Raw genomic sequence first — 23053 nt, 5'->3', positions numbered from 1 at the left:
TAAAAACTTTATATACTTGACTTTGCATAATCATAAAATTACAGTTTCTAATTAATAATTATCTCATTTACAAATACATAAATCATCATAATCAGAAGCAGAAGCAACATCTTTTTGATAATCATCATTATCTTCTTCGTTTTAATCATTATCATCATCAGTAGCAGCATCGATATACAAACAACTTTTCAATTGAGATAACAAGACTTAGATCAACATCAACAAAAGAATTCTGCTGAACGTACATTCTCATTTTACAAATATGTCACAAATGTGTCAAATCCGATAATTTTTTTTTGGAAAACGTAAAATAAAAATATAAACAAGAGCACCGCCTTGCGGGTGCAGACCGCTCATCTATTTTCTTTTTAAAGGTGAAGGGACTCTCATTTTCAATCACAAAGGAGGGAGGAGTGGAGTGAAGAGGGGTGTATAGTGTGGGGTTGTGGACATTTATTACATTATCTTCCAAAAAAGCGAAAAAAAAAAATAAAATAAAAAAATCGGGGGGGGGGGGGGGTATAGTGTGAGGGTGTGGTGATAATTTGTGAGATGATCTTAAAAAAAAAAAAAAAAAAAAAAAAAATCAAAAAAAAAATTTGGGGGGGGGGGGGGGGATGGGGGGGTGGGGTGGGGGTATAGTGTGAGGGTGTGGTGGTCATTTGTGAGATGATCTTATAAAAAAAAAAAAAAAAAAAAAAAAAATTAGGGGGGGGGGGGGGGGAGGGGGGGGGAGGGGGGGGGAGGGCACGGGGGATGGTTTGGGTGAAGTCTATTGTGGTATGTCAGGTAAGAGTAGTTTCATCAAAGTATCAATCAAATCTAATCATAAATAAAGAAGTTATGGCAATTTTAGCAAAATTTAATAATTTGACCTTGAGAGTCAAGGTCATTCAAAGGTCAAAGTAAAATTCAAGTTGCCAGGTACAGTAACCTCATGATAGCATGTAAGTATTTGAAGTTTGAAAGCAATAGCCTTGATACTTCGAGTGGATCGAAACACAAAATTTAACCATATATTAAAAGTTACTAAGTCAAAAAAGGGCCATAATTCCGTAACAATGACAACCAGAGTTATGCAACTTGTCCTTTTACTGTACCCTTATGATAGTTTGTGAGTGTTCCAAGTATGAAAGCAATATCTATGATACTTTAGGGGTAAAGTGACCAAAACATAAATCTTAACCAAATTTTCAATTTTCTAAGTATAAAGGGCCCATAATTCCGTCCAAATGCCAGTCAGAGTTACATAACTTTGCCTGCACCGTCCCCTTATGATAGTTCATAAATCTTGCAAGTATGAAAGCAATAGCTTTGATACTGTAGGAATAAAGTGGACCTAAACACAAAACTTAATCAAATTTTCAATTTTCTAAGTATAAAAAGGGCACATAATTCTGTCAAAATGCCAGTCAGAGTTACATTACTTTGCCTGCACAGTCCCCTTATGATAGTTAGTAAGTGTTGCAAGTATGAAAGCAATAGCTTTGATGCTTAAGGAATAAAATGGACCTAAACACAAAACTTAACCAAAATTGTCAATTTTCTAAGTATAAAAAGGGCACATAATTCTGTCAAAATGCATGCCAGAGTTATCTAACTTTGCCTGCCCAGTCCCCTCATGATAGTAAGTAAGTGTACCAAGTTTGAATGCAATAGCATTGATACTTACTGAGAAAAGTGGAACTAAACGCAAAACTTAACCAAAATTTGCAATTTTTTAAGTATAAAAAGGGCACATAATTCTGTCAAAATGCACGCCAGAGTTATCTAACTTTGCCTGCCTAGTCCCCTCATGATAGTAAGTAAGTGTACCAAGTTTGAATGCAATAGCATTGATACTTTCTGAGAAAAGTGGACCTAAACGCAAAACTTAACCGGACGCCGACGCCAACGCCAACGCCAACGCCAACGCCAACGCCAACGCCGACGCCAAGGTGATGACAATAGCTCATAATTTTTTTTCAAAAAATAGATGAGCTAAAAAGAAACAAAAATATTGCAAACTAAACAATTTAATTTAAGTAGTTACTTGGACAAAAACACATTTTTAATCCATATAATTCAAGCAGGAATAGGCCAACAGTTGAAACACATAATTATCCCATCATAAATGAACATCTTTTCAGAAAAGCACCATCATGGGGAATTACCCATACACCCTGTGTGTTGGTACATAGGCACACATCCACTGAACAAGTTCGGTTCAAGACAGTGAAGAAAAAACTTTAAAGAGAGTAAAGTAAATGTTTCGAGAACTTTCAAACTAGATTGACAACCCTGTTGATAAATGGTTACACAGAAAAAACATTTTATGAACATACAACCTACATAATAAACAATTCTTATACTTTGTATATTTCAACAACAAAAAAACATGTTGATTCATAAAAATTGATGCAACCCTGAAAAAAACTGCTCCAAATGTGCAAACTGAATTATGATAAAGCTAGCTCCAAATAAAGATGGATGAAATAGGCACAAATTTCAGTTACACAAAAAATATTGCAATGGAAGATTTCTGGTGATTTGTTGTTAATGTACTGTTAACATAATAAGAGATGTCTGAACATGCAGAGGTTTTTTTGTCCACTTTTGATTGCATAAATGATACCCTCTTCACGGCATTATAATTGTATCATATATATGCAGATTTCTTGAATATTCTTTAGTACTTACAACCAGCCTTAAAGCATAATCTATCAAATTAGGTAACGGTAAAGATCTCATGAGTGTAGTCAGAGGTAAGGTTAAGTATGTTTAACCCATTTATGCCTAGCGTCTTGAAAAAAGGCCTTGGCAAACAGCGTAGACCCAGATGAGACGCCGCATAATGCGGCGTCTCATCAGGGTCTGCGCTGTTTGCTTAAAGGAATTTCTGTAAGAAATATTCTAAATATAGAAATAAGTATACTAGACATCCCTATCTTTGGAAATAAATTGATCCAATTTAGAAGGATGGGAGAGTCCAATAGGCATAAATGGGTAAAGGGGCAATGACTACAGACCCCTGAATCAGGCCCTATTTGAGATCTGCAGTGAACACTGGCACAACCTCACTTGCTGTATCCATACAGGTTGTGAGAATAGGCCTGCAAAACGTCCGTATCCTTCTGCAAGAATTCTGGAGGAAAAGCCGTCAAGTTCCCATGCCTACAAGGAAAAGTGGGTCGTACCATTCAAAGTGTTCTACAACTACAAGACCATTGTTCACCAATGCACGGAAAGCATCATTTCCTTTTGTTATTTTAGTTTCAACAATATAAAGTGTCATTCCATGTATGTCTTGAAATAAATGAATTGCGTTCTGAGAAAACTGGGCTTAATGCATGTGCGTAAAGTGTCATACCAGATTAGCCTGTGCAGTCCGCACAGGCTAATCAGGGTCGACACTTTCTGATTTTATGGTATTTTAGTTTCAAGGAAGTCCCTCCTTACCGAAAATCATGTTTAGGCGGAAAGTGTCGCGGACTGCACAGGCTAATCTGGGATGACACTTTACACACATGCATTAAGCCCAGTTTTCTCAGAACACTAAACAAATATATAATTTGAATAAAATGTTCCAAATGGACAACTCACCTTCCAAATTATATTTAATTTTTTTTTAATCTGCATTGAAATCGGTAAAAAGCAGGAAGTTTTTGCTACTGCATATATAATAATATTGTTTCTGTATTTGCTATATCTTTTAATGTCTAGATTGAATTCCTGTGATGAACATTTTGGTTATAAAGTTCTAATTTTACTTGCCTAGAAGGGACAGGAGGTGGTGCTCCAGCAGACTCCTCCCCTTCTATGTGATCATAGAGATGATTGGCTTCAGCTTCCTGCCCTAAGTCCGCCTCCTTGTCAATCTCCTTGCAGGTGGGCAGGTCAACTGATTTAGCTCCGCCCATGTCACAGTAGACCGCGCACCCTTCTGCAGCAAGGTCATCAATGCCCGCATACCTACAAAAGTAGAGAATAGATTTAATAACATTGAAGATGATTATTCATAATCAAAACATAGAAGAGGAGTATTACTTAAAAACATCTTACATGAATATAACTAAAAAACTGTCTAGATGAGTACATGTATAACTTGAACACATTGTACATGAATATTACATTAACCCTTTGCATGCTCGGAAATTTGTCGTCTGCTAAAATGTCGTCTGCTGAATTTCTAAAATTAGCATTTTCTTCTATTTTTTTCAAAGAATACTATCAGAATAGCAAACAGTTTGGATCCTGATGAGATGCCACATTCTGTGGTGTCTCATCTGGATCCAAACTGTTTGCAAAGGCCTTTAAAATTCGGTTCCCGCACTGAAAGGGTTAAAAAAAACTTCCAGAGGATTATTGCTTTAAAAAAAAATCTAGATGATAATTACTTAAAACATTTCAGATGAGTATTACTCAAAAACAAAAACATTGAAGATGACTATTACTTAAAACTAAATTCTAGATTATTATTCCTTAAAATACAATCTAGATGATTATTACTTAATTAACACTGAACATAAGTTTAACTTTAAAAACATTTTAGATGAACATTACCGGTACTTAATTTCTAGATGATTATTTCTTAAATTGCTGATGATTATAACTTTAAAAACACTCTGGATGATTAAAATTAAACACAGTCTAGATTATTATTGCTTAAAACAGTTGCACATTCAAGATGATTACTACTTGAAAACAATGTCTAAGCAATTTGAAAGTGCAGAAAATTAATCACAACAAGTTAGGCTGACCTAGATATGTCAAATTCACTGATGCCACAAGTCGAAAAACAGGTCTTACAGTAAAACCATGTAAATTTGTTGAATTGATATCCTCCGCCGAATACATTTTGTTGATGGATTGGTGCAAATCAATAGATATACTGAATAATCATTAAAATTAGTGTAGGGTTTTTGTTTTTATGAATTGCAATTCTCCTCATTGATAAATACCGATGTTCACCCATAAAGTTTCATGTTGAAATCTTGAAGCGATATAGATATAGCCTTGAAAAGTTACACCATTTAAAAAAATGTTGACATAATTAAAGCTTTACATACAAAAAATAATTTAAAAAGAGCACTGAATCAGTGAAATGTATCCTCATGGTAAAGGTGTTTTGTAACCTAAAACATTTTACCTGTGATCCACCATGCTGTCCTCCTCTTGTTGGCTCAATGCCACGGCGAGGTTCGTGTCCTTGACCCTTGTGTCTGACTGAGGAGCAGGAGAGTAGAGGATGTTGTTGAAGCCGACGCTGTAGACTTCTGTAAACTTTGCCCTGCGTCTGTATTATGTGGCATGGAGGGAACAAATACGTTAAATACACAAGTTTATATATTGTCAAATAATTATTTTTTGTGAAACATAAATTTTTGTGGATTTTGAGTGTTGGCCGTTTCGTTATTTTAAAATACAAACACATCAGAAAATGATGGATGCAAATTTCTTTTATAAAATCCAAAACCAGAAATAATTGATAAATGTATCCATGCATGCCCCAATGTGCAGACTGTGCAGACCACACAGGCTAATCTTGGACAACACTTTATGCACATGCATTGAGCAATGTTGTTTTCCCAATCTGGAAAAGTACCGCTACCTGCCGAATTGAAAAAAAGGGACAAAATTGTCACAAAACAAGGTTTTCAATTTGAAAAAAAAGTATGATAAAAGGAAACAACTCAAACTGAACTGATTGTTAATAACTAAACAAGAGGGCCATGATGGCCCTGAATCGCTCACCTGACTCATTAAGATCAGATGAAAATTATGACCTCTATTGTCTACACAATGTTTTTCTATGATTTGACCTAGTGACCTAGTTCCTGACTCTAGATGACCCAAATACAATCCCAATCCAGATTTCATCAAGATAAACATTCTGACCACAGTTCATAAATATTGGATGAAAACTGTGACCTCTATTGTCAACACAAGGTTTTCTATTTATTTGACCTAGATTTTTACCCCAGATGACCCAAATACAATCCCACCCAGATTTCATCAAGAATTCTGACCAAATTTCATAAAGGTTGGATGAAAACTGTGATCTCTAATGTCTACACAAGGTTTTTCTATTATTTGACCTAGTGACCTAGTTTTTGACCCCAGATGACCCAAATAAAATCCCAACCCAGATTTCATCAAGATAAACATTCTGACCAAATTTCATAAAGATTGGATGAAAACTGTAACCTCTATTGTCTACAGAAGGTTGTTCTATTATTTGACCTAGTGACCTTGTTTTTGACCCCAGATGACCCAAATACAATCCCAAACCGGATTTCATCAAGATAAACATTTTGACCAAATTTCATCAAGATTGGATGCAAACTGTGACCTCTACTGTCTACACAAACAAATTGTTGACGGACGGACGCACGGACACACGCAGGCACGCACAACGGACGCCGGACATCACACAATCACATAAGCTCACTGTGTCACTTCATGACAGGTGACCTAAAAATATGTGTCGGAGATAAACATGAACAGTTGTGGTTAAAATCCCATAGAAACAAGGGCTGTTTGTAAAACATGCATGCCCCCCTTTATTGGCTATAAGTTGTAGTAGCAGCCATTGTGTGAATACGTTTTTGTCACTGTGAATGGTGGTGGTGGTGGTGGTGGTGTAGTAGTAGTAGTAGTAGTAGTAGTAGTAGTAGTAGTAGTAGTAGTAGTAGTAGTAGTAGTAGTAGTAGTAGTAGTAATAGTAGTTGTAGTAGTAGTAGTAGTAGTAGTAGTAGAAGTAGTAGTAGTAGAAGTAGTAGTAGTAGTAGTAGTAGAAGTAGTAGTAGAAGTAGTAGTAGTAGTAGTAGTAGTAGTGGTAGTAGTAGTAGTAGTAGTAGTAGTAGTAGTGGTAAAAGTAGTAGTAGTTGTGGCAGTAGTAGTAGAAGTAGTAATAGTAGACGTGGTGGTGGTGGTGGTGGTGGTGGTAGTAGTACTAGTAGTAGTAGTACTAGTAGTAGTAGTAGTAGTAGTAGTAGTAGTAGTAGTAGTAGTAGCAGTAGTAGTAGTAGTAGTAGTAGTAGTAGTAGTAGTGGTAGTAGTAGTAGAAGTAGTAGTAGTAGTAGTAGTAGTAGTAGAAGTAGTAGTAGTAGTAGTAGTAGTAGTAGTAGTAGTAGTAGTAGTAGTAGTAGTAGTAGCAGTAGCAGTAGCAGTAGCAGCATTACAAGACCAATACTTAAGAATGATCAAATGGGAAAAGGTAACATAGCACCAGCAGTAAATATGGGGCTCATTTACAGGTCAGATTTGGAATCTCTGCTGTAAAATGAGATTTTGAATGAATTAAAGGGAGGCAAATCTGTAATAAAAAGAACATGCATAAACCGTAGTTGTTTCCCTTGTTTGAACCATGCTAAATCCTTACAAGTTTGGAAAGAATTGGATGAAAAATTTGGACTTTATTGCATAAACACCATTTTCTCAATTCAAGGGGAGGTAATTCTGTACTTCATGGACCAATAATGCTCATTTTTTGTAGGGTTTGTGTCCTCATTGATATAAAGACACTGTGCAAATTTGGAAAGGATCGGACAAAAAATGTGGAAGATTTTTGAAAGTTTTCACAAAATAGGCAAAAACGAATAAACATGCAAAGTTCAACGAGCTCCTGCGGCCATGTTTTTTGACGAATCAAATTTCTTTGAACAACTTTTTCAGGGGAGCCCTCAAAGGTCATCCCTGTGAAATTTTTTGAAAATCTGATGAGCGGTTTCTGACAAGAAGATTTTTTAAGGTTTTTACCATATATGGTCATGGCGGCCATCTTGGTTATGTGATCAAATTTTTTTTAACAATTCTTTTGTCCCATGACCTAGGGATGCTCCACATGAAATTTAGTTGAAATTGGCTCAATGGTTTAGTAGAAGAAGATGTTTACAAATTTGTATACAGACGGACGGACGGACGGACGCTGAGTGATCACAATAGCTCACCTCGAGCTATTGCTCAGGTGAGCTAAAAACCACTTTGTTTCGAAATAAATCTATTTTTAGTTGTGGCGACCTTGACCTTGGAGATATTGACATATTTCTTTCGTGTGACACATCGTACAATGATGGTGAACAAATGTGCCAAATAATTTTAAAATCTCACAATGAATGACATAGTTATTGTCCGGACAAGCTCATTTATGGCTATTTTTGACCTTTGAACTCAAAGTGTGACCTTGACCTTGGAGATATCGACGTTACTCTTTCGTGCGACACACCGTCTAATGATGGTGAACAAATGTGCCAAATGATTTTAAAATCTCACAATTTATGACACAGTTATGGCCCGGACAAGCTTCTTCCGCCCACCCGCCCGAAGACATTTGCCAATCTAATAACCAGTTTTTTCCTTTGTAAAACCTGGTTAAAAATTAGTGCCAAAAAAAAACAAAAATATGGAGAATTAACGTTGTAAAGTCTTCAGATTATGAGATTGATGTATTTGATTTGTTGCTTACAAATACTTTAATATTAATAACTAAGTGTTGTCAAGTTGTCAATTGTATTTAAACGTAGGTTCAAGCAAAAGAGATGCATAAGGAAATTAACTAAATGTTGCATTTAATTTACAATTTATTTTTATTTTTTTGAAAACCTTCAATTGGGATCTTTTCTGACAGCAATTGGGAGGTTATATTTTTTCCCCATTGAGAAAGTGCCTTTTCCAGTACTTTATAAAGAATGAACAAATTGCTGGCATTAAAACCTCTTTTCCGAGAACAAGGGTTACGTCAACAAGGGTTTCATAAATCAGGCGTAGAAAACTTGCACAAACCTTCGGCAGAAGAGTATTCCCACGGTCAGACCAGCAAGGAACACGATGATGAACGACACAACAATCCCAACCAGGCTGCCTAGAAACATCAAACAACAAAATGATCAAGACATGGGCCTTGATGTTTCAAACATTTAAACCTTTCCCCTGTAAGAGCAAAATGAAAATGACTTTTGCAACCAACATTAAACCAGAACAGCCTGCGAGTAACTCGCAGTCTGTTCAGGTTTAAATTTTAACGTGTTTGCTGCTCATCAGTATCTTAGGGATGGAAATGAAGCCTTTAAAAGTTGAATTAAGTAGCAAAGGTCTTTAATTAAATTTAGCTTTCTATGACACTACAAATGCATCAAAATATGTATCTAAGTGGCAACGGGTTAATCAATATAGAAATTGAAAATAAGATTGTTCTACAAACAAGAACAGCCGTCAAGAGACGTACATTCATGTTACAAACACTTTAAAACTCATATATGTATTTGACCATTTTTTTTATTGAAAATAAAATATTACTAGATTCAAGTTTTTACAGATCTATTTCCAACACTTATGAGCAGCAGCAAAGAGCATAAAACCTGAACAGACTTCCAGTTACGTCTATATCTCTTATATACACATGTTGACGCATTTGAAGTCCTTCAGAAATTCAAATTAAATTTAAGTCCTTTCTTAATATATTGAAGTTTGAAAGGCTTCATTTCCAACCCTAAGATAATGATGAGTAGCAAACAGCATAAAACCTGAACAGACTACGTGTTACTTGCAGGCTGTTCTGGTTTTATGCTGGTTGCAAAAACAATTTTCACATTGCTTCTGATGGGGAAAGGGTTATTGTGGGTTTTATGCTGTTTGCATATAGCCATTTTCACATCCCTTCTGAGTGGAACTGCTAAAGAAATGGAAAATAAACCTTTGCTCACAAAAATATAACTATTGAGCCGAATGTTTGAAAGACTGTTTAAAATGTTTTCATGGTAGACCATTTCAACACAAACAAGCAAATTTGTTAAATTGATATCCCCCGCCAATATGCTTCTGTTAAAAGTGTTATATTTGACACTAAAAAAAGCATTTTTTCAAGATACAAAGGGCCATAACTCTGTTATTATCAGATGGTGTACAATGCCATTTGGCGTGCATTATCCATACATGTATATATACTCATACCAAGTTTCAATGAAATCCGCCAAAGCACTTCCAAGATATGGCTCCAGATGGATGGACGGACGGAAAGACAGACGGACAACGCCAAAACAATATCCTTCCGCCTATGGCGGGGGATAATAAATGCCAGCCAGACACACTGTTTCCATGACAACAATTTAATGTCTTGTTACCTGTAGACATGCCACCGCTCTCACTGGACATCACATGTCTGCCAATCTCCCCACCCTGTCCTTGGTCTGCAATGGTTGCAACAACATGGTCAGGTAACAGAGAGGTTTAAAACAACTAGAGCTTTGTCACAGACGTGACGAATACCCCCACATGCCGCATTGACACATAATATTTTGCATATATCTTCACACAAAAAAGGGGACACCATGCTCAATTTTTATAACGCACTAAGTGACCCCTTGACCTAGTTTTTGACCCAGAAAGGCCCATGTTCTAACTTAGCCTTAAGATCATCTCCATAAAACCTCTGACCATGTTTGGTGAAGATTGGATGTAAACTACTTGAATTAGAGAGCGGACACCATGCTGAATGTTAAAAACTAAGTGACCCCGTGACCTAGTTTTTGACCCGTTATGACCCATGTTCAAACTTGTCCTATAGATCATTGAGATATAACTGGTGACCAAGTTTGGTGAGGATTGGATGAAAACTACTTGAATTAGAGAGCAGACAACATGATGAGTTTTAAAACACACTAAGATACCCCGTTACTTAGTTTTTTACCCGGCATGACCCATATTCAAACTTGACCTAGACATCATCTAGATACAACTTCTGACCAAGTTTGGTGAAGATTGGATTAAAACTACTTGAATTAGAGAGCGAACAACATTGTGATGTTTAAAACGCACTAAGTGACCCCGTGACCTTGTTTTTGATCTGGCATGGCCCATGTTCGAACTTGGCCTTCAGATCATCTAGATAAAACTTCTGACCAAGTTTGGTGAAGATTGGATGAAAACTACTTGAATTAGAGAGCGGACAACATGCTGAATGTTTAAAACGCACTAAGTGACCTGTGACCTAGTTTTTGACCTGGCAAGGCCAATGTTCGAACTTGGCCTTAAAATCATCTAAATACAACTTCTGACCAAGTTTGGTGAAGATCCGATGAAAACTACTTGAATTAGAGAGCGGACAACATGCTGAATGTTTAAAACGCACTAAGTGACCCCGTGACCTAGTTTTTGACCTGGCAAGGCCATGTTCGAACTTGGCCTAGACATCATGTAGATACAACTTCTGACCAAGTTTGGTGAAGATCGGTTGAAAACTACTTGAATTAGAGAGCGGACAACATGCTGAATGTTTAAAACGCACTAAGTGACCCCGTGACCTAGTTTTTGACCCGGCAAGGCCCATGTTCGAACTTGGCCTAGACATCATGTAGATACAACTTCTGACCAAGTTTGGTGAAAATCGGATGAAAACTACTTGAATTAGAGAGCGGACAACATGCTGAATGTTTAAAACGCACTAAGTGACCCCGTGACCTAGTTTTTGACCCGGCAATGCCCATGTTCGAACTTGGCCTAGACATCATGTAGATACAACTTCTGACCAAGTTTGGTGAAGATCGGATGAAAGCTACTTGAATTAGAGAGCGGACACTTAATACGGACCGACCAACAGACCGACAGACAGACAAGCTCACTTCTATATACCCCCCTAAACTTAAAATGAAAACTTTTGAAATTGTAGCACTTTTTCAGTCTGACAGAAATACACTAGAACATTAAATAAACTAGAACATTACATAAACTAAAACATTAAATAAACTAGAACATTAAATGAAAATGACTCATACACCCAATGACCTTCTTCAAGTAGTTGAAAAGTTTTATTACAGTCACCCCGCGTTTATCCGAACAAGTCCATTCCGGCAGAAATTTCCAGATTAACGAATCTTCTGGATAATCAAACCAGTGCCTTTTCAAAAGTTAAATATTTACCTACTTTTACATACTTATTTTCGCACCAAGAATGATTTTTTCTTGTTACGCAGACATTTATTTAGTTTAAAAAATCAAATGTTGTTAAACAATGTAAATACCGGTACAAAAACGCGTAACCGAATTTTAGTACATGTGCACACATGACGTAAAGCTTTGTGAATGTTACAATCACACAGTTAAGCGTTGATAGATTTGTATTGAATCAATATTTTGTTGCTGTATGCACTTTCCATGAGGACTGCGTGTATCTCATGTAATACTGCCGCAGGATAAACATGCAAAACTGTGAAAGCAAACTCTTAAATTTTCTGAGCTACATGTAGCACGTCATTTTTCGTTATTAACAGTTTTGTGATGACGGTCCGATTGTAATCAGCTTCTTAATTGGTAGCTTGTTCAGCTCATTACAGACATTAAAAAAAATCAAACATCTAATCAAGTGTGTCATTTAAGATGCATTGTGTAATGCCGACATCAATTTAAGTTTAAAGTCGGAGTCGAATCATGTTTAGTCACGCCTATTAGCTATCACGTCTAAACACAATAATATTTCACGCCTGGGTGATCGCGCTTTTGTTTAAACGCCAGGTTGGCGATTAAGCATAAAACAACAATATTTCATGCTTCGGTGATTGCGCTTTTGTAAATACACAGATCGGTGTCGTGAAATCTACGTCCGGATCTGGAACGCAAGATTCCGGATCATGAGATTTCTGGACTATCGAGATCCGGATAAATGCGGGGTTACTGTATTAGTAAAATAAATCCCACAATTTTGTCTTACAATACTTTAAATCAATTACAGAAAAATACAAACAGCTTAATTTGGATTCCCTAATTCTAATAAGAGCCTTTCAAAACAAGAGATGTGTTTGTCAGAAACACAATGCCCCCTTTTGCGCCGCTTTGAAGCCATAAATTTGCCCTTTGACCTTGAAGAATGACCTTGACCTTTCACCACTCAAAATTTGCAGCTGGACCATGAGATACACATGCATGCCAAATATCAAGTTGCTATCTTCAATATTGCAAAAGTTATGACCAAGGTTAAAGTTTTGGGACACACACACACATACAATGACAGACAGGCCAAAAACAATATACCCCCGATCTTTCGATCCGGGGGCATAAAAAAAATTGAATTGAGGATGTTGCCTTTTGTACATTGCTCTGTGAAAATGGGATTTATACAAAAGCGTAAATTGTCGCCCCAGATTAGCCTGTGCAGTGCGAGCAGGCTAATCAGGTATGACATTTTCCGCCTAAACTGGATTTTTCTAAGAAGAGACTTTCTCTTAATGACAAATATCCTTCAAGCAGAAAGTGTTGTCCTTGATTAGCCTGTGCAGACTGCACAGGCTAATCGTGGACGAATCTTTACACACATGCATTAAAACCCCTTTTTACAGAGCACAGCCCATAATATGTACCTTAACCAGTGCATAAGTGGACATCTATGCCAACATACGGCAAATATAATAAATGTAGGTTGGACGATTCAGTGAATAAGCAAGCTAAAAATCTGCAGCAAAGATGATTATCTTAATTCTCAATTGATATCTTCTATGTTGAATACATGTGATTTCGCCAGGAATTATATTAAGGCAATAAATTATGATTAGTTTATTGTGTGAAATGCAGACTAAGTAATTTAAAGCTGACAAGGAACACAATTATTTAAAAAGATTATTTCTCATGTATACATTAATTACATTACCACTTATTCTATATTGTTCATAAAAAGAAATAAAACAAAAATAAACGAACTTCGATTTATACGAGTCATTAAAATTTACCATAACATACAAAAATTCATACAGATTGTAAGAAGAATAACACTTGTACTTCCCTTTTGATGCAAAACTAGTGTACAACAAAGGTTTCTTAAATGCACCTTTGAATTACCTGAAATCAATGAGCTATTGTCCACTGTGAAGTCATCAGAATGTAGGGCAGAGTGCTCCCCGTCATTGGTTTTAACAACAACAATTGGTACAGTGGTGGCGTCTGAGGATATTGCTGTTTTTGTTGTTGCTGTTGTTGTTCTTGTTGTTGCTGCTGTTGTTGTTCTTGTTGTTGTTGTTGTTGCTGCTGCTGTTGTTGATGTTGCCTTTGTTGTAGGTGCAGGTGTTGTTGGTGGTACTGGTATCATATCTGAAATGTAAACAAAGTGCAAGTTAACCCACAGTAAAAATGTCAATGCACACTAGACTAGTTATATCAATTTGTACAACAAACAGACAGCCATGATGGCCCTGAAGCGCTCACCTAGCTTCAGGGTGCATCAATTGTCAGAGACTTGATTATCTTGATTTTGACATCAATCAACCCAAAGCTATAGACTAATAAGGCTAAGATTCACTTTCTGCCTAAGTTTTATCATTATTTTTTTAAATATTGACCTTGTGAACCAGATTTTGGACCCAGAACCATACATAGCCTGGATAATGTTAGGATAAATATTTGACCATGTTGCAAAAAGATTCATGACAATCTTTTCATTATGTTTACCTGGTCTTTAAACACCCGTGACTCAGATTCTAACAAGCCCTAGATGTTGTCGAAATAAATAGTCTAACAGGAGATGTGTTTGTCAGAAACACAATGCTACTGCTTGGCTTTGAAGCCATATATTTGACCTTTGACCTTGAAGGATGCCTTGACCTTTCACCACTCAAAATGTGCAGCTCCATGTGATACACATGCATTCCAAATATCAAGTTGCTATCTTCAATATTGCTAAATTGTATATTAAATGAGCAATTTTGACCTATATAATTAACCTTTGACCTTGAAAATGACCTTGACCTTTCACCACTCAAAATGTGCAGCTCTATGAGATACACATGCATGCCAAATATGAAGATGCTATCTTCAATATTGCAAAAGTTATGGCAAATGTTAAAGTTTGCACAAACAAACAAAGCCACAAACCAACCAGAAAGGGCAAAAACAATATGTCCCCCACTATAGTGATGGGGGACATAAAAAAGTTGCAACAAGATTGTTTTAGTATTTGACCTGGTGATCTTGTTTTGGGCACCCACTACCCATTCTGACCAAGCTTGAGAAAGAGAGTAAATCAAAAATGTGGACTCTGGAGCCCACACCAGGTCTTTGTGAGATCTTACTTGTGACCTACTTTTTGGATGGACACATTTTTTAACCAGATTAAACCTCCAACAGCGGACAACGAGCTGGCTTAACAATACCTCGGGTTTTCTCCGAAAACAGCCGAGCTAAAAAGGGGAATTTTAGGAAGTCATTTCAGAAAAAAATAATTTGAGATTGGGAATGAGTCAAAATTTTGGCCAAAAATTTGATCAAACACACACTGATTTAGTTTAAACCTATTGATTTTAGCGCAATTGCATCGAAAGCCTTGGGCTTATATAAAACACTCTGGAGTCCATTTCCTCGGACTAGAGCCAGTACTTGGTGTTTGTTGGGGAGATCTAAAGAACGCTCCCACATTGGGGATTGAACCCATGACCTCCCAGTCGCTAGGCAGACACCATGTCCACTACGTCCAATGACCAGTAAAAATACTGATTTCACGTACTATACTCGCAGGCTAATCCATACTGATACAGGTCAGAGCTGCAGAGGTAGTCATGCCACTTATAGCCCTCGTCTAGACGCAGCACCGCACAGTCTTCATGACACAAGAAGTTGGGTAGAAAGCAGCTCGGCTGACCTCTGTCCCAGTTCTCATAGCTGCCTCCATTGCGTGCTCTCACTCCTGCAAAATACACTTGTTCATATACACACTTTATTTAACTTTCACTCCAGCAACATACCCTTAATTGACTTTACCAAGCTTTCACTCCTGCAAAATACACTTTTTCATATACACACTTGATTTAGACTCACTCCAGCATTGACATACTCTTTATTGTATAAACACTTCTGACTTGACCAAGCTTTCACTCCTGCCAAATACACTTTTTCATATTCAGTACAGGCAATGTGTACTTTGACAAAAACGCGTGTCCGCGGTATTCAATTTTCCCGATTGGTGACATTTTGCGGCGGGCGGACACGCTACTGACCACGGTGTTCGGTGAACATCCGAAATTGCCACGATTGCACGCTATCGTTAAAAGGAACACCCGTGATCACCGCGATGCTGTGCAGCCACCGTAAACACCTGTCTGCGAGGGTCATTCACACGTTTTAAATGTACATGTACATGTACAAAATAAAATCATATACTTCATGTACATGTAGATATTATGTGCACATTTTTTATGTGTACTTAAACTCAGGCAGTACGTTAAGTCGTAAACTAAAACTAAGCCTTTAGATGATCAATACGATTAACTTTTATGGTGTTAATCAATGCAATTGCCTTTTTTGTTTTCACAAAATTGGGTTTCATTTTTCCCGATTTCCAGAAAATGACTTGTACATGTTGCATGAAATCTAAATATAGCGTGTTACAGCGTGTTTGATTTTTATTTTATTCAGATGAAATGTCAATTCCAAATCATTCGCGAGCTACCCCAGTACTTGAGAAGAAATTCACTACGAAACATTATATCGAAACTAAAAGATCCCAATGTTGTCTTCGCTACGAAGATTTTGTGTCAAAAATAAATACACCAACGCCAATTTTTGCGCGTGGTGGTGGTGGTGGTGGTGGTGGTGGCGGTGGCGGCGGCGGTGGTGGTGGTGGTGTGATCAAATGGGAAAAGGTAACCTTGCACTGGCAGTAAATATGGGGCTCATTTACAGGTCATATTTGGAATCTCTGCTGTAAAATGAGATTTTAAATTAATTTAATGGAGGCAAATGCTTTAACAAAAAGAACATGCATAAAGAGTAGTTGTTTCCCTTGTTTGAACCATGCTAAATCCTTAAAAAAAACTATTTCCAGTAACTGTGACCTTCACCTGTGACCTTGACCTTTGACCTAGTGACCTCAAAATCAATAGGGTCATCTGCGAGTCATGATCAATGTACCTATGAAGTTTCATGATCCTAGGCCCAAGCGTTCTTGAGTTATCATCCGGAAACCACCTGGTGGACGGACCGACCGACAGACAGACAGACAGACCGACATGAGCAAAGCAATATACCCCCTCTTCTTCGAAGAAAGGCATAAATATCATGGGCATATATACATGTATTTATTTGTGGCTACAATTTGTAACAGAACATGAACTCTACACAACGCGCACAATAGGCGTCAAGGGATTTACGAATGTTGGAATACACCTGTTCTGATTGGGCGCTTATTTCATCAAATCTTTAAATAGAAACATATGCAGAAATTCATTTGATAGTTTAGATATATGGCTAACGTTTGTGATTTTTGCATTTCTAGCACACTTTTATCGTCAACATTGACCAGAAGTTGCATGAAGTCGGAAATCCCCGGATTATCGGGTAATGGACAGAGACGGGAATTTTTGCATGTATGCGGTAATAGTTTGTGATTGTTCGTAATCGGTGTTAATTTTTTAGACACCAAATGACACCCATAACATTCAAACGCACGGTAGATTCTTTCTGCAAATTGGTACCGACCTATGTTTATGTTCAATTATTTTATTTTTAGCGAACACGATGAACACTGCGGTAGATATTATAGGTCAGCGGTGATTCGCGGTGTCCACCTTATGGAAAACGGCCCCTGCGAATATTTGATCTGAACACCTATCGCGGGGGTCGTTTGGTAAGCGAACACAGTAAAATGAACACCGCAACGAGTGGCGTTTGTCAAAGTACACTTTGACTGTACTGTAAGCCTCGCCCTGGGGAAACAGGGCTTAATGCATGTGCATAAAGTGGATTAACCTGCACAGACAAGGAACAACGCCTAGACTGGATCTTGAAGCATATGCATTAAGCCCTTATTTCCCAGATTGAGGCTCATATTTGCATTTGACCAAGCTTTCATTCCTGCAAAAAGCCATTTTATATTCAAACTTGATCAATATTTCATTACTGCAAAATACACACTTTCATACAAATACTTCACACATACACATTATGTCAATTAACTTCAGAGTTTTAAGTGGGAAATTTACGTTTAACAAGAGCTTTGCAGTCAGAGACAGATGCACCCCAAAACAGGGCCTTTTCACTTATCACTCAATCCTTTGATGACACATCCAACGGAAACCAATTTAAAACTCAATGTCACAATGACCTTGACCTTTGACCGAGTGACCCCAATTTCAATTGGGGTCATCTACTGCCCAAGGCCTATGCACATGTGAAGTATCAAGCAAATCGGTCAATTTGTTGACAAGTTGATCAGAAATGATTTTCACACTTATTGTGACAGTGACCTATATCTTTGACCTAGTGACCCAAATTTCTGAAGGGGTCATCTACTGTCCAAGGCCAATGCATAAGATTAGCATCAAGCCAATCGGTCAATTAGTTGATGAGTTATTGATCATAAACAATTTTCATACTTATTGAGACAATGATCATGACCTTTGACCTACTGACTGCAATTTCAATAAGGATAATCTACTGCCCAAGGCCAATCCACATGTGAAGTATCAAGCCAAGCAGTAAATTTGTTGAAAAGTGCTTGATTGGAAATGATTTTCACATTTATTGTGACAGTGACCTTGACCTTTGACCTAGTGACCCTAATTTCAATAGTGCACATCACCTGTCGAAGGCCAATGCACAAAATGTCAGACATGCCAAAAACAAGATAATTTAATCAGAAAATTAGTGTTATAATTAAGCTACATCACTAAATACATGTAGCCCTGTTCAGGAAAAACTAAACTTGATCCACATGCATTAAGTCCAGTATTCCCTGAACACTGCCCAAATGCTGGATACCTCACTGTTCACCCAAATCTGACCAAAACAAGAGATGTGTTCGTCAGAAACACAATGCCCCCTATTGCGCCGCTTTGAAAAAAAATAAAAAATTGACCTTTGACCATGAAGGATGACCATGACCTTGAACTTCTACCACTCAAAATGTGCAGCTTCATGAGAACGCCGCTTTGATTATTTTTTTTGACCTTTGACCTTGAAGGATGACCTTGACCTTGAACGATGACCTTGATCTTGAACTTTCACCACTCAAAATGTGCAGCTTCATAATAACACCGCTTTGATTTTTTTTTTACCTTTGACCTTCAAGGATGACCTTGACCTTGAAGGATGACCTTGAACTTCCACCACTCAAAATGTGCAGCTTCATGAGAACGCTGCTTTGAAAAAAAGATAATTTAACCTTGAAAGATGACCTTGACCTTGAACTTCCACCACTCAAAATGTGCAGCTTCATAAGATACACATGCATGCCTAATAACAAGTTGCTATCTTCGGTATTGAAAAAGTTATGCCCAATGTTAAAGTTTTCAGACGGACAGACGCCATATATATGACATTTGACCTTGAAGGATGACTTGACCTTGAACGTCCACCACTCAAAATGTGCAGCTTCATTAGATACACATGCATGCAAAATATCAAGTTGCTATCTTCAATATTGAAAAAGTTATGGCCAATGTTAAAGTTTTCGGACGGACAGACACCATATATTTGACTTTTGACCTTGAAGGATGACCTTTACCTTCACCTTTCACCACTCAAAATGTTAAGCTCCATGAGTACACATGCATGCCAAATATCAAAATGCTATCTTCAATAGTGAAAAAGTTATGGCCAATGTTTAAGTTTTATTCGGACGGACGGACAGACTGACAAACACATACACACATACTGACATACAAACATACACACATACTGACATACTGACTGACTGACAGTTCAACTGCTAAACATGTATGCCACCCTACCGGGGGCATAAACAAGAGCTGTCAGAGGACAGCGCTTGACTATTCGAGTGCTTGACAGTATAACGTAAGCCATCATGGGGAAATTGTTTGTATTCAATAATTTATTAGACAATCTTTCAAAAATAAAAAAAAGGAAAACATAAGAGACGTGTTCGTCAGAAACATAATGCCCCCTATTGCGCCGCTTTGATTTTTTTTTTTTACCTTTGACCTTGAATGATGACCTTGACCTTGAACTTTCACCACTCAAAATGTGCAGCTTCATAAGAACGCCGCTTTGAAAAAAAGTGTTTTTTTATCTTTGACCTTGAAGGATGGCCTTGACCTTGAAGGATGACCTTGACCTTGAACTTTCATCACTCAAAATGTGCAGCTTCATTAGAACGCCGCTTTGAATTTTATTTTATTTTCACCTTTGACCTTGAAGGATAACCTTGACCTTGAAGGATGACCTTGAACTTTAACTTCCACCACTCAAAATATGGAGCTTCACTAGAACGCTCCTTTGAAACAAAATATTTTTTTTTAACCTTTGACCTTGAAGGATGACCTTGACCTTGAAGGATGACCTTGATGGATGACCTTGACCTTGAACTTCCACCACTCGAATTGTGCAGGTTCATGAGAATGCTGCTTAGAATAATTTAAAAAGAAAATTGACCTTTGACCTTGAAGGATGACCTTGACCTTGAACTTCCACCACTCAAAATTTGCAGCTTCATGAGAACGCCGCTTTGAAACAAAATTATTTTTTACCTTTGACCTTGAAGGATGACCTTGACCTAGAACTTCCACCACTGAAAATGTGCAGCTTCATGAGATACACATGCATGCCAAATATCAAGTTGCTATCTTCAATATTGAATAAAAGTTCTATTTACCATTTGGCAGGTATAGAAATCATCTCTCTCTAAATGTTTTTACTTCCCTTAAATTTTGTCCAATCCAACCGGGGGGGGGGGGTCTCACAGTCAATTATAACCATGTCAGACATCACTGACAACCAAGGCCTGTGGTTTAAAAGAGATCATAGCCAGAGTTGATCATGTATCTATGGACATAAGTCCACAGGTATGTAATGAACATCAAAGAAATTGTAATTATATCATAAAAAAACAAGATATGTGTTTGTCAGAAACACAATGCCCCTTATTGCGCCGCTTTAAAGCCATAAATTTTACCTTTGACCTTGAAGAATGACCTTGACTTTTCACCACTCAAAATTTGCAGCTCCATGAGATACACATGCATGCCAAATATCAAGTTGCTATCTTCAATATTGCAAAAGTTATGAAGAAGGTTAAAGTTTTGGTTAAAGTTTTTGAATTTGTTTTTTTGACCTTTGACCTTGAAGGATAACCTTGACCTTGACCTGGTCCTTTCACCACTCTAAATGTGCAGCTCCATGAGATACACATGCTTGCCAAATATCAAGTTGCTATCTTCAATATTGCAAAAGTTATGACCAAGGTTAAAGTTTTGGTTAAAGTTTTGGGACACACACACACATACAATGACAGACATGCCAAAAACGATATACCCCCAATCTTTCGATCCAGGGGCGTAAAAAATAAAAATTGGGGGGGGGGGGGGGGTGAGAGGGGGTAATATTGTGGGGGGGGGGGGGGTAATTTATTAGATGATGTTTACAAAAAAAAACAAGATGTGTTTGTGAAACACAATGTCCCCCTATATGATGTTTGACCTTGAAGGATGACCTTGACCTTGTGAAGGATGACCTTGACCTTTCACCACTCAAAATGTGCAGCTCCATGAGATACACACGCATGCCAAATATCAAGTTGCTATCTTCAATATTGCAAAAGTATTCATAAAATAAGCGATTTGGACCACATATATTTGACCTCTGACCTTGAAGGATGACCTTTACCTTTCACCACTCAAATTGTGCAGCTCCATGAGATGCACATGCATGCCAAATATCAAGTTGCTATCTTCAATATTGCAAAAGTATTTATAAAATAAGCGATTTGAGCCACATATATTTGACCTCTGACCTTGAAGGATGACCTTGACCTTGACCTTTAACCACTCAAAATGTGCAGCTCCATGAGATACACATGCATGCCAAATATCCAGTTGCTATCTTCAATATTGCAAGAGTATTCATAAAATGAGCGATTTTGGCCACATATATTTGACCTCTGACCTTGAAGGATGACCTTTACCTTGACCTTTCACCACTCAAATTGTGCAGCTCCATGAGATGCACATGCATGCCAAATATCAAGTTGCTATCTTCAATATTGCAAAAGTATTTATAAAATAAGCGATTTGAGCCACATATATTTGACCTCTGACCTTGAAGGATGACCTTGACCTTGACCTTTAACCACTCAAAATGTGCAGCTCCATGAGATACACATGCATGCCTAATATAAAGTTGTTATCTTCAAAATTGCAAAAGTATTCATAAAATGAGCGATTTGGGCCACATATATTTGACCTCTAACCTTGAAGGATGACCTTGACCTTGACCTTTCACCACTCAAAATGTGCAGCTTCATGAGATACACATGCATGCCAAATATGAAGTTGCTATCTTCAATATAGCAAAAGTTATTGCAAAATGTTAAAGTTGGCGCAAAAAGACCAACGTACAGACCAACGTACAGACCAACGTACAGACCAACAGACCAACAGACAGGGCAAAAACAATATGTCCCCCACTACTATAGTGGGGGACATAAAAATGGGGGGGTACGGGAAGGGGGGTGGGGGGTGAGAGCGGGGTATAATGTGGGGTATGGTAATTTATTAGATAATGTTTTTAAAAAAAAAGGGGGGGTTGAGGGGGGAGGGATTCTGGGTAGGGGCGTGGGGTATTGTTTGGGTGGAATCCATTGTGGTATTCAGATAAGTGTTGTTTTGTCAAAGTAATAATAAAATGTGATCATAAATAAAGAAGTTATGGCAATTTAAGCAAAATGTTCAATTATCTAAGTGTAATAGGGGCCATTATTATGTCAAAATGCTTGATACAGTGGTCTGCGCTTGTTTATAGGTTAGGGTCATGTTGGTAAACAAGTATGCAAAATATAAAAGCAATATGTCAAAGGATATAGGAAATATTTGGGGTAGTACGAAAACTTTAACATTTGCACGCTAATGCAGACGGCGACGCCGGGGTGAGTAGGATTGCTCCACTATATATATTTTATATATAATAGTCGAGCTAAAAACCACAATAAATGCAACAATGTGGATACATGTAAGAAATTCCTGAGACAAGGTTTAAAATGCGAAATAAGTGTTGTTTAACCCTTTCAGTGCTGGAACCGAATTTTGAAGGCCTTTGCAAACAGTTTGGATCCAGATGAGACACCACAGAACATGGCGTCTCATCAGGA

The 23053-nt window shown here is 37.5% G+C and overlaps 1 protein-coding gene across 2 annotated transcripts in view; it reads right to left on the bottom strand.

Annotated features, from left to right (window-relative positions):
- Positions 1–837: 837 nt before the first annotated feature.
- The window catches only part of LOC127831839 (uncharacterized), a 36412-nt gene continuing 14196 nt past the window's right edge, over positions 838–23053 (bottom strand). Inside the window, exons 3-9 of one of the 2 annotated variants that reach the window (XM_052356914.1) lie at positions 15461–15640; positions 13804–14052; positions 10101–10166; positions 8764–8842; positions 5129–5275; positions 3754–3951; positions 838–3153 (exon numbers count right to left, since the gene is read on the bottom strand). In XM_052356914.1, the coding sequence (XP_052212874.1) occupies positions 3057–3153; positions 3754–3951; positions 5129–5275; positions 8764–8842; positions 10101–10166; positions 13804–14052; positions 15461–15640 (1016 nt within the window). In that variant the 3' untranslated portion in view covers positions 838–3056. The remainder of the gene's footprint in view (positions 3154–3753; positions 3952–5128; positions 5276–8763; positions 8843–10100; positions 10167–13803; positions 14053–15460; positions 15641–23053) is intronic. The other variant, XM_052356913.1, reaches the window with a different exon arrangement.

Source organism: Dreissena polymorpha, chromosome 5 (assembly GCF_020536995.1).
Source record: "Dreissena polymorpha isolate Duluth1 chromosome 5, UMN_Dpol_1.0, whole genome shotgun sequence".
NCBI classification, from domain to species: Eukaryota; Metazoa; Mollusca; class Bivalvia; order Myida; family Dreissenidae; genus Dreissena; species Dreissena polymorpha.
Note: the sequence above shows the minus strand (reverse complement) of the source record. Positions and strands in the feature narration are given on the sequence as shown.